At 35.1% G+C, this 18,221-nt stretch overlaps 2 protein-coding genes across 2 annotated transcripts in view; one reads left to right on the forward strand and one right to left on the reverse strand.

The window, feature by feature from the left end:
* Positions 1 to 8,292, forward strand: part of RYR3 (ryanodine receptor 3) — a 194,011-nt gene extending 185,719 nt beyond the window's left edge. Inside the window, exons 98-104 of the mRNA XM_005417515.3 lie at positions 108 to 254; positions 1,905 to 2,039; positions 3,518 to 3,674; positions 4,739 to 4,803; positions 4,907 to 5,007; positions 6,511 to 6,562; positions 7,349 to 8,292. Of these exons, the coding sequence (XP_005417572.1) occupies positions 108 to 254; positions 1,905 to 2,039; positions 3,518 to 3,674; positions 4,739 to 4,803; positions 4,907 to 5,007; positions 6,511 to 6,562; positions 7,349 to 7,444 (753 nt within the window). The 3' untranslated portion in view covers positions 7,445 to 8,292. The remainder of the gene's footprint in view (positions 1 to 107; positions 255 to 1,904; positions 2,040 to 3,517; positions 3,675 to 4,738; positions 4,804 to 4,906; positions 5,008 to 6,510; positions 6,563 to 7,348) is intronic.
* Positions 8,293 to 8,368: 76 nt separating this feature from the next.
* Positions 8,369 to 18,221, reverse strand: part of AVEN (apoptosis and caspase activation inhibitor) — a 65,359-nt gene continuing 55,506 nt past the window's right edge. The window contains exons 2-5 of the mRNA XM_014310795.2: positions 14,859 to 14,929; positions 11,324 to 11,419; positions 9,431 to 9,791; positions 8,369 to 8,816 (exon numbers count right to left, since the gene is read on the reverse strand). Of these exons, the coding sequence (XP_014166270.1) occupies positions 8,698 to 8,816; positions 9,431 to 9,791; positions 11,324 to 11,419; positions 14,859 to 14,929 (647 nt within the window). The 3' untranslated portion in view covers positions 8,369 to 8,697. The remainder of the gene's footprint in view (positions 8,817 to 9,430; positions 9,792 to 11,323; positions 11,420 to 14,858; positions 14,930 to 18,221) is intronic.

Genomic DNA, 18,221 nt, shown 5'->3' on the forward strand with positions numbered 1-18,221 from the left:
AAGTGTCCTACTACAACAACTTGAGTGACTTAAAAACTCTATGTTCTGGATCTAATAACGCATATCAGCACCTGTTAACCCTCTGCCACTTTTCACTTTCTCTGCAGTCATTTTTATATTTAGTTTGGTACACAACTATGTCTATCCTTGGGCACTACAACAACTTCTTCTTTGCTGCTCATCTGCTGGATATTGCTATGGGTTTTAAGACATTGCGAACTATTTTGTCTTCGGTCACTCACAATGGCAAACAGGTTAGTGCTACATGAAAAGGTTTGAAAATAAATACACTTTGTAAAAGTACTGGAAAAAACTTGTCATAAAGGAAATATTGGAATGCAATTCATTTATATCATAGTAGGATTGATCATATCTTCTCCAGCACACTTAATATATGCTAAACCTTATGAAATTATAACAATGTATACCTGCCAAGTGATGACAGATAAGGTGTTGTACACAATAGAAAACACATAATTTTGGAAAAATATAAGAATATGAATTACTTCCTAACCAGTTTGTTCCATATTCTCAATGATGAGCTGATTTGTGATAAATATTAAGAATACACAATCCCTCCTTAGCTACAGCAATTACAATGATCTGGGCACTGAGATTTCAATACTTAGCTAATAAAAATGTGCTTAAAGGTGTGAGCATTCTGCACTGTGGAATATACTTCTATGGCCCTTTGTCATGCAAAAATCAGGTTAATAAAGTGTAATTCTAAAATTAATTGTTAAAATTTCTGCAGGGAATTATGCACTGATCTCCAAAGAACCCATGTTCCTAGCTGGCATAACAACAAAAAGCAAGATTTACAATTACTTCTAAACTCACATTTAAGAAATCTAAATTCCCCAAAATATAATTTCAAACATATACATTTTATTTCTTCTCAAATGCAGTAACATATATTCTAAGCCCACACCTATGCTCTGCTAGATTTGTCAAAGCATTTTATAGCACATGATGTTTTGGAAGAGGCAGAAAAATATACCCACACATGGCGACGATGTCTTATCATCACACAAACAAATGAAAACTCTGATTTTATACTATTTATTTTCCTTCAGGAAGACCAAATCCATATTAATTTTAATGAATGTAATGACTTATGTATCTTCCTTATGAATTTTTTAAAAAATGTAATAGTCAAAACTGAGCATAGTTTACAAAACTGTTTTAACTCAAGACTGTGGCTTTTACATTCTTAACAAGCAATGAATAATTTTTCTAATCTTGTTGCTTTTCTGGCAAGTAAATATGAACACTGCATTGAAATGTTCACTTTGGGAGCATGCTGACAGATCTGCAGATAGTGATAATTGATCAGCTTGTCCTTCAAGACTCTTATGTTTCTTTTAAAGAGTAAATACTGGTTGTTGCATGTTTTTAAAATATGTAGCTTTGAGTAAACTCCTCTCCAGAGCTGCATCTTCTAACACCAACTTCAACAGACAATATAATCTAGTCTCATTAACTGCTAATTTTTTTCCCTAATGATTTTATTTCCTTACAGGCAGGACCTGAAAATTACTTACTCTTTTCTAAAAAAATTTCCCTCCATTTTAGCAATGGCATTCCTAGACAGCTTTGGAAGAGAAAATACTCCTTATAAGTTGTAATAAGTCCTAGTTGAAATTGTCAAATTATCTAAAGGGTTTTATTTTTATTATTTAATTTTTATTGTATATCCAGTGTTTTAAGTTACTATAATTAAATTTTTAAACTAAAGAGTGTAAAAAATTGCTCTAGTGATACACAACTGCTGTCTTTAATTTCCTTATTGGGAAAGGTACAATATGACTAATTTTCAATATTTAAGGCAATGCAACAAGCAGGCATGTCTCTTCTGACAAAATGATATTGAACCTATTTTCATGTCATGTCCCCACATGCAGCTTGTGCTTACTGTGGGACTCCTGGCTGTAGTAGTGTACCTTTACACTGTAGTGGCTTTCAACTTCTTCCGCAAATTCTACAACAAAAGTGAAGATGAAGATGAACCAGACATGAAGTGTGATGACATGATGACGGTAACTAAAACATCACCATGTGCCTCAAATATCATCTTGAATTTTCAAATGGATACTTTAGACAGAATGATGAGCAAGGAGGGATGTGTTTGTCGTTAAATCCATTGGGTTCTTCTTGATACATGTCATTTTGGAAATACAAATAGTCTTGAAATTCCCTCTGCATTCTCCAGTGGTCTAAACTCAACAGCAAATAGATGACAGAGAGCAAGGTATTCTGAATTTTTCTCCTAAATACTGTGGTTTATGATGTGCCACAATGCTTTTACAGCTGAGGATGGCAAACCCTCAAAGTAAAAAAGGAATTTCTGGACAAACTGGTCAGAGCTTCAAAAAGAAGCTGTGCTGTTACAACAAAGAAGCCCCATTTGTTCCCAATATTTGCAAGTGTGCAAGCTCTTCCTGTCCTTATTTAGGTTATATGAACTATGGGATATTAATAGCACCAGTTATAAAACTATACTACATTTTAAACCACTCTGTTAAGTGAGGTAAATGAATTCTAGGCTACATTTTTAAGTATTATTAAACTAGTACTAGCATCTTAAGTCATCAGTAAAATTGCATTATAAAAATGGATGCATAGCTCTGTTTAGTGTTTGCTAATGCCAGGTTTTATACTCATTATTAACACCCTGATGTCTAATGAGATTCCAGAAAACTGGCTGTGGTTAGAGACTGATATTGGTTTTAACCCACACTGTGTGGCTGAAGGTGGTTTAAAAGGCTCTGTAGCCAATCATACAGGGACATCAGTAGTTTGTCACTCTGGCAGAAGAGTCCATGCAAAAATACTTACAGAGCTTAAATATACACATTATTAAAGATTTTTTGATTAAGATTTATATATTTAAAAATATGACAATACTTATGTAAAGTGATTTCTTCTGCATTGAAGTGAACACAGGTCGTTTCACAGATCACAACTAATTTACAATATAATAAATCAGACATCTAGTATTGCAAAATTAATTTATATAGAAACCTACAAACAGCAAGATCTACTTGTTGTGGATATCCCACTATTTATTTTATGGCAATATTTTCTACATTGCTAAACTTCACTGCAAAACTTTAAAAGATGTCTTCTTCTTATTCAGTGCAAGATAGAACCTTAGAAATCAATATAAGGAATAGAATATGGTTGAATACAGTAACAAATACAAGAAAAATAGCCCCAAAATAGTCTCAGTCTGAAATAAGACCCAGTGAGGGAGGAGCAGGTAACAGCTGATGCTGACTCCCCCTCTTTGTAAGTGCACCTGAAGGTGGAATCACATTAGTTAAGACAGTAACAGATTTTTGGTGCAGTGTGTTTGATACATGAGGAATGATATTATGTGTTCTTGTTACTATTTGTTTGTTACTTAAATTGTCAAGAGAATTAGCAGAGCAGAATAATTTGAAAAACAAGAAAAAAAACCCCAAAAGAATAGTTCATGGTAAATGTATCTGTAATTTTCCTCTCTCTTTTTTAGTGTTACCTGTTCCACATGTATGTGGGTGTAAGAGCTGGTGGTGGCATTGGAGATGAAATTGAGGATCCTGCTGGAGACCCTTATGAAATGTACCGAATTGTCTTTGACATCACATTTTTCTTCTTTGTCATTGTTATCCTACTGGCCATTATTCAAGGTACCATCACTTACCTTAGTAGACACTGTTCAAAATTAATTCATCACTGAAAACCATATTTATGTTTGAGGTAAATTTAGCAGTATTGCTGTAAAGACTTATCCCTGAGTTTATAAAATCCTTATTTCTGAAAGTAATAATTTGATATTAATTTATACATAATATGCCTTTTCCCAAGTACTACACAAAGTCAAAGCACAAGGAATGTAATGTAGATGGGTTGCAGTCTTTATGAACACGTTTGTAACTATCCAGCAATGATGAACCTTGTGCAGGATCGCTGTTGTCCTATACTAAGCATTTAAACTTGGGAGAGCCTTGCTGAAGACACTCTTCTCACTTCTAGCCTGGAATCACCACAGCTGACTGGGGAATAGAGATTTTCCAGTTGGAAAGGGTAAATGCCATGGAGAAAGTCACCATGGCCACATAGCCATTTCCTCCTTTCCTTGGAGGCCAATTTACAGTTTTAATTGGGTTGCAGTTGTGGTTTACAGCAAACAAGACCCCTCTTTGGTGATGGGCAGCATTCAACACTCATTGCATAAACTCTTCTAAGGCTGATGGAAAAAACCACACTATTTTATGGCATCCTTGTGGCAAAGAAAAAAATGTAGCACATCTATACTGAGAAAAAGTTACAAATGTCACAGTCTCCACAATTATCCAATTCTTTTCTTAAAACATTGAAAGTGGGGCAGTAATACTTGAAATGCAAAGCAGACTCACTAACTGTCCAAGGCGGGCTGTGGGAGCAGAGCTGTCTATGTTGAAAAAGACTTGGGATATAAGAGTTTAATGAGAAGGAGAGCGAAAATTAATTTAATTTATGGGAACAAAAGAGATGAGTTTGTGTAAGGTTAAATGAACTATTAAATAATAATATTATTTATATAATATATTAATAAATAATATTATTTATTAATAACAAAGCACAAAAAAGTCTTTCCACTCTCAAGATTGTGCCTGTATGTATAAGTACACTAAATTCTAGAGGAATGACATTACTTGCAATATGAATATTGCTAAGTACTGAAGTACTGCTACTTTTCTATTTGAAACAGGTCTGATTATTGATGCTTTTGGTGAATTAAGAGACCAGCAAGAACAAGTGAGGGAGGACATGGAGGTAGGAAGCACGTTACATTTTTCATTGCTCTTGTTCACCTAGATTGTCACCAATTAGTGTTTTTGAGTTAAAATTCATCTATAACCACAACTTTTGCTTTCAGACCAAATGCTTTATTTGTGGAATCGGCAATGACTACTTTGACACAACTCCACATGGCTTTGAAACACATACTTTGCAAGAACATAACTTGGCAAACTATCTGTAAGTACATTTTACAATTGGAATTATGATAAAGAGACCTTTCAGATGTAGTGTCATTTAGGTGCACACATTGCTGAAAATCCCAAGCCAGAATTCTAGAAAACTGAGGAATATTTCCTCTCCTTTAGGGTCTCCCCTCCTCTATTCCATACTGATGGTTACCTTTCAGGCGCTCACCATACACATGAGGTACCTTAGTAGTATAAGACCAGAAGGCACATCAACTCCTTACTCTGCTGGTAGGAAAGCCAGATATGGGGAAGGATAGGGAACAGTTTAATAAGTTGCTTTAGTTTGGAAGTTTTGGTTGTGAATGCTGGTGGCTTAGTAATGCTGATGAGACCAGAGAAAACTGGCTTCAATGAAAAAAAAAAAACCAAACCCAAAACAAAGCAAATAAAGGCACTTGTAGAAAGTACTTCAAAGATAAGGTCCAAAAAATAATTAACTCCATTTCTATAGTTCTTTAGTGACAGTGGAGCATTTTGAAACCTTGAAGCACTCAGGAGCTGTACATGTTTAGACTACATCAAACTCCCAAGAGAGTGCTCTTCCACTTTCATTAGTAAATGAGGATATTAGTACTTCATTAGTAAGAGGATATTTAAAAAGTTATTCTTGTTGCATTAGTTACTCATACAACAAAGATAATTAATTATACAAGAATTGCACCAGTAGAATGAAAGGAGAAACTGGTGAAATCTTATAGCAGTCTGGCTTTGGAATAGTGCATCTGAACTTCTTCTAGTTTTACTAGTCTACAACATCCAAGCTTTTCTTACTGTATCAAATTGCTTAGTTATTACATGGGAACCTCTAATTCATTGTAAATCAAAAATGGCCATTTTCTTCATAACAGAATATATAGTGAACATCTTCTTATCCAGGTTACCGTCTAATTAGACAACTGTTAAAATCAGTGTCCTTTCCTTCCTTCACAATGAAAGCACATAGCCTCATTCCAAATTCCCTGCACCGAAACTGACCAATCAGGACTAGTATTACCTCTAAACAGACCACAGTTGACTTTCTACAGTCTTCCTAATTAGTTGAAGCTCTCAACATTTGACTGAGCTCAGGTGTTGGGGAAGGATAGGCTCAGCCTCTGAGCTGTATAGCAGCAATGCTCAGAACTCCTGGTGCAGCTCAGTATTTAGCACACTCCTCATGCAGTAGCCATAGTAACCTCTTCCAAGGTGACATGTTGGAGCATATGTGCTCAGAATTTGGCATATATCTAATTCAGGTATTGCTCCTCACACTGAAATGAAGAAAATGCTAAATTGCATTTTTCTACTTCTACAGATTTTTTATCTGCTAGCACTTTCACAGGAGACATGCTTCAGGACAGAATTTTCTCCCTTAAATTAAGCACTTTAGATGCCTAGTAGTGTCATTGCTTTGCTGGTCAGCATTATCTTCCACACATACCCCAGACTAGAAAAGATCAGGCAGAGAGATCATGTTTCCTCCATTAATTCCCACTTCATGTGCTTGTTTCAGGTTCTTCTTAATGTATCTGATCAACAAGGATGAAACTGAACATACTGGTCAGGTGAGTAGAAAATAAGAAAAACCATTAAGCTTATCTTTCAACATTTTTATCTTCTCAAGCCTTGTAACTGTGTACCAGCAGGTGGAACTGATGTACCACTGAGAAGTGTGGATGATGCCACTCTCCCCAAGAGGCTACTGCCAGTGAAAGACAAGAAGGGTTAAAACAAAGGGGAGGGGGGAATGCTGCACTGCTTCACTGCAGAGAACTCTGTCAGAAGTCAGTTAGTAGTAATCTTACTGTCATCTTATCTCTGAAAAGAAAATGTCAAATGCACCAGGTGTAGTTTATTGCCAAGAGGATTAAGGAGTTAAGCTACTATATTGATAGTCAAAATCTATATATATGTGTAGATAGATAGGCATTTGGGTGACCATATATTAGCATTGTTAGGCCCTAAAGGTAAATAAATAAGAACATAACTAGAAGTTAATTATATCTTCTCACTAATAAGAAGGTCTTAGGCAAATGCTACAGAAGTACCTTTGTTTTCCATTCAAAGGAAAACACATTTGCTTATATACAAATTTGTCAACAGGTTTGTTCTGATATAAAGGGATTGATTAATTTATACTTTGATATTTTATAAATAGAGCTTAAATTTCAGTAGTACTGAATTAAGAGAAGTATACAACTCTTATAAACATTATTGAGTTACAATATTTTGAGTTCCAGCTCCAATTCTACTCCATGGTAGCAGGCACAATATGTGTTTATTGTTAAACGTTTATCTACAGCACTAACTGCACAGTGACTGGTAAAATAAATACTCGTTCTCATTTTCAGGAATCATTTGTGTGGAAGATGTACCAAGAAAGATGTTGGGATTTCTTCCCGGCAGGGGACTGCTTCCGAAAACAGTATGAGGATCAGCTTGGTTAATATCACAAAAGAAATGATTTATTCATGAACTGCTAAGATCCACTATACAAAAAAAAAAAAAAAAAAAAAAAAATCTGTTCTTTTCACAGCATAATTTCACAACTTGTATTTGCTTTAAATGTCTTCAAAGTTCAAGACACACATAAAATTTGACACTATTTCAGAGGCTTTTTGTACTTACCACATATGAAACAGGTCTTTTGTTGGAATTTTAATTAGCAAAAACTATGCCAGATTAACTTAAGCCTTCCAGTTCAAATATGGCCTAAAATTATAACAACTTTTTGACTACATCATTAACCTGGTGTTTGGCAGTACAGTTGAAAGGGCTAAAAGGCATCTTAATTGCACATCTGACATGGAAGAACTTGAACATCAGAGACTGTACCTCAGAAAAAATAGTTCAACTAACTGCTGTCCAGTTTTTCCCCAGAGAATTTGCTAGTGAATGTATCAAGATACAGTTTGAAAAGCTTTAAGCAGTTAAAAAGAAATCATTTTCAAACACTTTGTCAACCTTGAAACATTAAAGTGCCTTAAAACCTCTGTAGACATAGCTATGCAAACTTTTTGTTAGTGTTCTAGATGAACAGACCCATTAACTCTATTGCTTTTCTGTCTTTCTGTATCAAATTGCACTTAAAGTTTGTTTATATACTACCTTCAATAACAGCTTATTAGATGCTGCTGTTAAAAGATATACACTGTATCAAAATGAACACAATTTAAATCTTAGGCCAAAATAAAACAATGCTCTACGGTCACCTGCAAGTAGAAGTTGCTAGGATTATGCTTTTTTTTTTCTTCTAATAAAAAGTGCCCACTGCAATAAAGTATTATAAACCAAATATAACCGTTGCTGTCATCTTTCCCACTTTTCTACAATATGGAGTTTTTTGACAATGGTAACTAAAAACACATATATTCATTGTTCATCCACAGCTTTATTTTAAGGACTACATAGAGCAAGTACAAGCTGAAATAACTGTTTATTTCTGCACCGTAGCCTGCTTCTTTAGCAAAGAAAACTCTAACTTCATCACAAATTTTAGACCTTTCTAATAATATCATTAGTCTTCAACAATTTTTCAATCTTATCTAAATTCATTTTGGTTGCACAAAATTTTAAGTGCCAGCATAGAAAAACAGGCATTTGGCAGACAGAAAAAGGAAATAACAAGGTGATAAAGAAAGATTCAAGTTTCTACATAATGTTTGCTATATTCAATTATTCATATGAGGAAATTTGAGCTTCAGGCGATCATGCTGTCCAGCCAATCTTCAAGCTCTTCTTCAGTAACATCTTTGGATGTATTTTGCTGCTGTTGTGATGATGTGCTCTTCTCTTCAGGCATATCTACTTTTAAAGGCTCTAGAGAAGCAAAAACAAGAAGACTGAAAATCTGGAAACCAATTCATACTACCTCTGTCCTGCAACTACCTCTTTCCTGCATCATTTTGCTTTCAATGCACAACTGACTGTATTTAAACACAATGTCTCCTTCTTGAAGAACAGCAAGTCATATTCCAAAAATAGTTTCCATGCTAAACTTCATTTTGTAAAATCAATGCTAGTGAAGTTTGAAAGTAGCCTTTAGGAGAAACCATCAGAAATAGCTGTCAATTCTTCTGTAGACTATTAGCACAGTGAACTAAAAGTTGATACAAATACTTTATCTTCCCTGCAATAAAATTGCAGTACACTCTCTAGGAGTACACCTTTTTTTAAATTTAAATTTTTGCTAAATCATAAGCCCAATGCTGTTTTGCAGAGCAATTTCACTTAATGTTTAAAGTGAACTGACAATGGTGAAACTTCAGGTTAGTGAGGAGTTAAAACTGAAAATGAACAAATGGGCCAGAACACAGCCCCAGATAAATGAAATGCAATCTGACATGACTGACTGGCTAATCAAAAATTCAAAAACATCACCAAAACAGAGACCAGTGAAAATTAAATATGGTCATGCTGAGGAGAAAACTTACCATTTTCCTTATAATCCATTTTCAAATCTTTCTCAGTTGATACGCTGCAGGATAATGTACCTGACACAGGTCCACTTTCTGTATTAATGGGAGCCTCTAGATTCAGGAGAAGATCTAGTTCTTCATCCAAATGGTCAGTGTCCTGACTTGATAGTGGATGGACTCTTTGAAATGATTCTCTTGCATTTGCCTGAGAGCCATTTTTACTCCCAGGTTCTGATGGAGCAACAGAATTACCAACAGGATGGGAGACCAGCCCGGTTTCACTCTGAGCCAGAGACTGTCGGAACAGCTGCTCTCTCTTCTTCCCATCCTCAAAAATTTTAGATTTCATCTGTGGGATCTCTAGAGGTGTTGATGCCTATGAGTATAAGAAAGGACTTGAGTCCTTATAATGATTATCTATTATTACTATTCTGTCTAATTTGGATTATGATTCATACTTGCTATACTTGATCACTTAAGAAGGTACAGGAAATTTAAGCAGAATCAAATTCAGAAAAGCAAACTAAAGTTATCTTGATACTTTTCCAATAGCAAATGCAAAATACAAACTCCTTTTATCTCTTATTACAGAATATGAGATTGTATGCTAACACTGGCACTGACAGAATCATAGAATAGTTTGGTTTGGAATGGACCTTAAAAATTACCTGTTCTAAGCTGCCTGCCATGGGCAGGGAACTTTCCACTAATCCAGATTGCTCAAAGCCTCATCCAACCTGGCACTCATTGAACACTTGCAGCGATAGGTAGTCCATAGCTTCTCTAGGAAAGCTGTTCCAGTGCCTCACCACTCTTACAGTCAAGAACTTCTTGAAGTCTAATCTAAACCAACCCTCCTTCAGCTTAAAGCTATTTCCTTTGTCCCACCCATACATGCCCATGTGAAAAGTCCCTCTCCAGCTCGGCTCTGTAGGTACTGGAAGGGGCTTAAGGTCTCTCTGACACCTTCTGTTCTCCAGCCTGAAGAGCCCCAACTCTCAGTCTGTCTTCACAGGAGAGGTGCTCCAGCTCTCTGATCAACTTTGTGGCCTTCCTCCACACTTACTCCAAGAGGTCCATGTCTCTCTTGTGCTGGGGACCCCAGAGCTGGATGCAGCTCTCCAGGTGGGATGTCACAAGGGCAGAGCAGAGCAGACAGTGAGAATCACCTCTCCCAACCTGATGGTCAGGTTTCCTTTGAAACATGCCACACATTGCTGAGTCATGTTAAGCTTTTCATTCACAAACATCCCCAAAGTCCTTCTCCCTAGGGCTAGTCTTAATCCTTCTGTAAGGGCCATACTTTTCCTTGCTTGGACAATGGAGCCTTTTAAGAATTTTTTTTTATATTTAAGTCTCACTAGATCTTCCCTTACATTAGTATTTTCTTTTTCACAGTTTGAAGGAACACTACTAATATTGTTGCTATCCTGCCACTGGTGAATAAATGACACTTTCTTCACCTGTACAATTGACAGTTTTACCTGTAAGGATTGATTCATGGAGAAAAGCATGTTGTTGATATTAGTTATATAGAAGATTAAATCACAATTAATATACTTAGCAGGAAGAATGTGAAAGCACTTACAAAATTTTGGTGCAAACTTTTAACAGCTGCTAACAAGAGAAGCAAACACAAAACCAGTGCAATCATTCCATGTCAAACACTCCGATACTCAATCTCAACTCTAATATACTGCACATCCAGACATTTTGTTTAAGGCCAAATAGGCACACAAAATATGTCAACAGAGAGGTATCCTGCATTACATGCCACTTGACACATCTGTCTAAATAAATGCTTTTACTTCTATAATACATTCTACTTCTGTTTGAAGACTAATCATTCTTGCACACATTATTTCCCCTAAAGTATTTGCATTTTCTTGTGAAATTTCACAGCATTACCTGCACAAGGTCAGCAGCTATATTCAGCCTTAGATGTAGAGGCAATTCCTGAAGGGCCTGGACCAAAGACTGGCAGTCAACAGAAAGTGCAGAGAACTGCAACACAATTCAACATATAAGTACATTTGTGAAAAAAACCCACAACAACCAACCAGACACAAAATCATCCATCAAATTAATTATTACATTCTCCTGTCACTTACATTCAAGAAATCTAATGAAATGCACAAATTAATAGTTTAAAATACACTTTTATGAAGCAGCTTGGCTAAATAATAACATAAAACCACCTAAAATGCATATAATCACTTAAGGTTAAAAAACAAGGTATAAATAGAATGCTCCTTAGCCAACACCTTGAAATTCCAAAGTAGGGAATAGTTCAGGAAGTTCACAATGGCATAAGAAGCTTTCCCAACTGAAACCTCTTTTGAAGTGTGAAGCTTTCATGCAATGTGAAATGCCATTATTTAATGAGTTGCCACTACTTCCTAAGCAATCATCCCATGCATCTCCTGTGTAGCTAAATTTAATGCCTCAGCAGAGGCCTTTTCATACTTCCCCATCTTTTCAAATGTTTTGATACTTCCAAAACCAATAAAGTATATAGTTACAAAGACTTCTAAAATGACACTCGAGAAAGATATGCTACTGCTGCTAAATGAGAACTTATTACTGTGACAGGTATTGAAGTTGCCATTTCTCTTGACGCTTTTTAGAAAAACAAAATCACACAAAAACGGACCAGCAATATTTGTAGTTTCTACAGGACAGACCAGATTTCAGTAGTTTTAAAACAGATTTCATGCTCAGAGTACAACAGGACATTCTGAACACATTCACCATGGATAAACTGGCAAAGATAAATCCAATATCCATCACGTATTTTAAAATCTGACAACAAAATGCTTAAGTTCAGTCTATGCTCTCAGCCTGTATTTTCATGGAAGTAGACAAGTTGCTTCCAAGTCTCACTTTAAGAGACAAAAATTTGTCCCTCTCAATATGATGTAGACTGGCACTGACAAATACTCATAAATTAGGAGAATTTTGTGACATATCATAAGAGATTTGTCAAAGAAATTCATACTGCTTCCAAAAGCCAGTCAACACCTTTTAACAGGCTTTTAACACCTGCACACGAAGCAAGAATGAACATCAAAGACATAGTGTGTTCTGACAGTATATTTGCAAAATTAAAATAAATTTTAAAAAGAAACAATGCAGTTGATTAAACAGTTTCTTGTATCCAAATACAGGTTCTGGTATCCTTTAATGAGAATAAAAGGACTAAAAAAAACGGTATCTGATGTAAGGCTTTTCTTCTGTACTGAGAACTTCATTTTACAACGGGTTAGTGATCACCATCAAAAATGACTGACTGGTGAAAGTAACCTCACAAAGTCTTCAGCAAATAATTCTTGTTGCCCAGCAATGAACTAGATGTTCAGAAAATACAGTTATTTTAACAGATATTAAGGATCAAATGTAGCTTCTGCACAATTGCAAAAGACAAGGAAACTGTATGAATCTTGTAACACAAAAAAATTCTAAAAAGTATAATTGAATAACAAATATTTAAGTGCATTTTGGAGGAGCTATGTATACTTTCAAAAATATTAACATGAATGAAAGTTGCAAATGAAGGTAAAAAAGTGGAGATAGGGAAGAGGAGGAAATGTTGAGGATAAAGGAAAAGGGGAATTTTGAGAAATAACATAATAGAAGAAGGAATTTGCTATCTAAGTAGAGACTTCTCTAAAAGTGGTGATCTAACAAAAAGCAAAGGGACAAAAGCAGTACTTAATAGATTATGAACACTTCATGGCACAAAGCGTTATTTGCTCAAAAGAATTGTAGAGACATACTTTGTTGCTGGAATTGCCATTTTTTATTGAAAAATCCTAATGACTAATAACTGTGCTTTTTCAATTGCAGACCATGATATGTATGAGACCATGATTTCTATTGCACTTTATCAATATGCAATGGAGCAAATGCAAACCTACTTTTTGTGAAAATGAAAGACAGTATTCTTAATAAATTGAAAATCTGTTATTGTTGATGTCACTGTAACATTTCCATTCCACAGTTGAAACTAATGCTTTGCCATTGCTTTCTACAAAAGATAGAGAATGAGAAATATCTAATAATTCTGCAACTACTTCTATGTCTTTTCTGGTTTACTCTGTTTCCTCATAACCAATATACTTTAGTTTAAAATTCTTAATCCTGTACATAATGTGTACACAGGCAAAGAACTAGAAACAGGTGAGTTAAGAGGCAAAGGCCAGGAATTTGGCAAATGGTATCTAGGATGAAAATTAGACTTGGATCTGCCTTACAGGGAAAAGAAAGATGGGTCATAAAAAAATGAGATTCCAGGCTGAAGATCAGAGACAATGTGAAAAATTATATAATGCTGTGAAACCATCTGGGACAGGATTCTGGATTAAAATAAGAAATCAAAGGAAGGGTAATGGTGACAACATGTAGTTTCAGTCTGCTCACAATGGCTTTAGCCATTCAGGAATTAATTATTGTGTTCTAATCACCTAAATGCTATAATGAAAATCCTCTGAGGAAATTATAAAGAAATTAATATTTGGGATATTGACACCATCCTGCACACTAGGAATGGAAGAACCGATAAGAAAAAATAGTAACTGAAAGCCTGTGTTCCACTAAAGAAACAGGTAGTGGTTTAGACAAATTCTGTATTTGGGTTTAGTTCCTCACTTTAATTTGACTTTGCAACTCTAAATGATCTTTAAATACCACTTCCCAGGGAATAATTATTGTAGTATTTTAGAAAATAAATAGCAAATCTTTAAAATTTGAATATATGTGGATGTTACAAAAGACACTCAAGCAGAGTTTCACAGCAATTTTAAGAAAAGCCTGGAAGACAAAAGCATATATTTTGTAAAAATTTAGGCGACTTGGATGAGGAAGACAGCTGCAGAGATTGAGACACTTTAAGGTATCCTGATAGAGAAAACAGGAGACTTCTACTGCTACCCTCCTTTTTATTCAAGCATAAAGAATTAATATAAAAAAAATCTAGTTGGTGTCCTAATTATATAGGGCATGATGTTTCAACCAGAGGATATGAACTGTTAATTTGAAGGAACTAGAATAATTCACAATCCAATATATGAATATATTCCTATAGGTTTTGTTATATTCATTCTATTAAACAGTTTTCTCTTGAATACAGCTGAAAAAGGAAGGCTGAATTCCTGTGTCAGTAAAGCAAAGAGACAGTCTTATTTCTCTTCACTGGAGGGCTTTCTTATTCTTTCCTCCCAACATAACTTAAAACCAAGCCTGAGGCTTTGATTAGTCTTCAGTAGAAAAAAAAGGACAAGGCCCAGGGACATGAGCCTACAGCACTAGAGAGAAGTTGATAAAAATACACAGAATAAAGAGTGCTATTGTTGTATTAAGAATTTGTTGCTGAAGGCACAAATGCCTAGATATTCTGTCCCAGGTAATTATCTGCATAAAATCATTTGAATGATAACTCTGTTACCTGCTTATGGCATATACTTTCTTTATCCCATTCTTTCTCATCAGCAAACCGAAACTGTGTAAAGGAATCTCCTAAAGAAAAGAAACAAAAAATATATTTATTTTTAAAAAGAATAAAAATGTGGTTTTTTTCTGAAGTTCCCAATCCCAAAGAAGTAAATTCAAGAAATAAATCTCACCTCTTCAAAAATTTTCAGTTAATATTAATGCTGCTTGTATTCACAATATTGAACTTATTTGTGCCAAACTTCTATAGGTCTTTTAATCACTTATTGCAAAACAAGGGAACCGATACAAAACTGAATGATGAGGTGTTAGGTGCCATGCCAACATACAAGATTTTCATTCAAAGGTCCAATCTAGACAACATACTAGGAATACACACAGTATTCACGGTGTGAATGTCTTATGAACAGCTTTGAAAGTTCTGTAGATAGACTTTCTCTTACCAACATGGAAATATTTCTAAAAATGGATTACAAATATTCTTTTAAATCACTTTGTACAAGCTAAATAAAGACTTCCTGTTGTCTGGTAGCTATAGTCTCTCTCTTCCTACTACTCCCTCCTCCAGCACATCATCAGAAAAAGGCACTGAACCTCAAATTCCAATTCATATGCAAAAAGGACGGAATTAAAAGAAACCCTTAAATAGGATTAATTCAGTTAAGTACATAATTACAGAATCTTCTAACCTACAAAATTCCTTTAAGCCAGTAGAAACTTTTTCTTACTATCCTTTTGCCTGAAATCCAATATTTTTATTGCAGTCCTATGCTGTGTTACAGAAGACAGACACACAAATTTATTTACTGAAATAAACATACAAGAACTCCAATAACTCAAAAAAATAAGTAAGGTCTGTGACAGAGGAAACATGAAAGATTAGGGTTGCAAGGGAGGACTGAAAGGGGATCTCATCACTTTCTGTAGGCATCTGAAGGGAGGGTGTCAAGACACTCTCCTTGGTGGTGCAAGCAATAGGACAAGAGGCAATGGGTAGAAACTGATGCACAGGAAGTTACACCAAAACATGACAAAGAACTTCTTTTCTGTGAGCACTGGAACAGGTTGTCCAGGGAGGTTGTGGAGTCTCTCTCACTAGTGATATTCAAGAAACATTTGGACACAATGCTGTGCCATGTGCTCTAGGCCAGATGACCCACTGTGGTCCCTTCCAACCTGACCCATTCTGTGATCATCTGTAAATCACTGTGATTTATTTCAGCAGCTGGCTGAGAAGCTGGAGCTCTCTCTAAAAGAGAATGAATGCCCTAGAGGAAGTTTTCAATGGCTTTACCAACAATTGATCATCTAGCCTTCATTTGGCTCTTGACATCCTAACTGCCATTCATATCTTTGATGATTCCTGAATCATGCGCTTAATCCCACAGACAAAATCTGAACATATAATCTGCCTTCCCCAAAATGGCTTCTTTAACATTGTCTGCTTCTCCCAAAATGTAGGAGAGTGCAATCTTCCAGCAGTTTCACTTAATAGTGCAAGCATCAGCTGGCTTCTGTTATGCAAAAAAAAAAGGAATAAGCAGCAAAATGGCATAGCAACTGGCTATTTCTTTGTCAAATAATGAGAAACAACAGATCTAATCATCCTTTAGGTGGAATTTAAAAATTTTTAAATATCTAACATGCGCTTCTAGTTCAATGCACTTCAAGTATTGTGATTGGGTATGCAAATATTGTCATATACTAGTAACACTGAGTACCTGGTATGTCCACCATTATCATTTTCAGAACCATTGCAGCAAGAAAGTTACCTTCTCAGCTGAATATTTGTATAAATATTTAAGGCCATTACCATGTCCAGCTTGAATATGTATCTCTTTGTTTTCAATTGCTTTATCTAACATGGCTCAGCAGCATTGTGGGGATATAGAACCTTGCCTGATCAGCTATGTTTTGGTTTACATTCAGCATCGCCAGAGATTACTGTTTTGAAAACAGTCCCTATCAAACAGTACAAGTGCCAGTAATTAAAAATAAGCACTGAAATTAACAATTAGGTATCTAACAAGGTGGTTAACTTTACAAATGTTCAGTTCATACAGTAAATACATCAGGTTCCATGCTTTTTCTAGAGATGCTCAGCAGTGTGGAAAAATAAGACCCTATGTCTTTGTGCATCTATCTGCACATGCAAACACTCAACTTGAGCACTCACAGCTGCCTCACTACTGACAAAAGCACCTCCCCCTTCATTGCACAAGAGGAAATAAATGCCTCTGTTTCAAAAAGAGTACTGTTAATATGTAATAACTAATTCTGAAAACTAAAGAAATAAAAATCCTGATTTTAAAATGGGTATGAAAACATGCAAATTAATGTTCTAACAGCTTGTATTTTAAAGGCTCTATTTAGTTACATTTGCAAAGAAGTCCTACCAAAACCAAAATGGTCCTCAAAGTCTTCCTACTACTAGAACAAATACTTTCTTCCAATATTCCCAAGACTGCTCTAGTTATTGCTCACACTGCATCAAGGAGGACATAGGTTTCTCTACTCTTATAAAATAATAAAATTAAACTAAAGGACTAGTTAAATACTTTCAGTATCTGAGAATGATCAGATGTAAACTAGCTAAATCAAACTACTTCATGTGGAAAATCCACTGGGGTCAAGAACTGGTTTATGACTGTCCACACTCACAGAGTTGGTTATCACAGATCCTCAGTTTGATATTGTATTGCTGAATTAAAGAGTATGACTTAAACTGCAGTTTAATAAGACTCCTAAAGTAGGCTAACAAAGCACGCCTTTCAAATGGAAAAGCATAACTACAATTCACAGTAGCATATTTAATGCAATTTATGCCAATGAGAATGTTAGTCTAACCAATTATCTTTTCACAAGTTCCTTTACCCTGAAAATAAACTCCTTTTATTCCATGAATAGTAATCAAACCACTTACAAGTAACTCTTGAGTTACTTTCAACATAAAAAACTCTTTTTCTTAAAAATAATTTTTATGTTACCTACAAATATCATTTGGCCTTCAAATACAGAGTAGCTGAAAATAATGCATTCAAGTAAACCTTACACATGGTCTTTGGTAACGGTCATGATAAGCACATATTAAACAATACTGTTTATTGTTTAAAATGTGAAATTATTATGAAAATGGCAGAACTAAACCAACCATGCTTTCCTACCACTCAAATATATCATAAAGCTAAATCAATTTATTTAAATAAAAGGTATCTTTCAGCTTTTCATTATCCCAATTATCTTTTCCTACAAGTATTCATGAATAGCAGAATCAAAACACATCCTACCTGCAATCTAAAATAAATATTTTCTCATTTGTGAAATTTAAAGACTAAAAATAGAAAAGAATGGAAGAAGA

This window comes from Geospiza fortis, unplaced genomic scaffold (genome assembly GCF_000277835.1).
Source record: "Geospiza fortis unplaced genomic scaffold, GeoFor_1.0 scaffold54, whole genome shotgun sequence".
Taxonomy (NCBI): Eukaryota; Metazoa; Chordata; class Aves; order Passeriformes; family Thraupidae; genus Geospiza; species Geospiza fortis.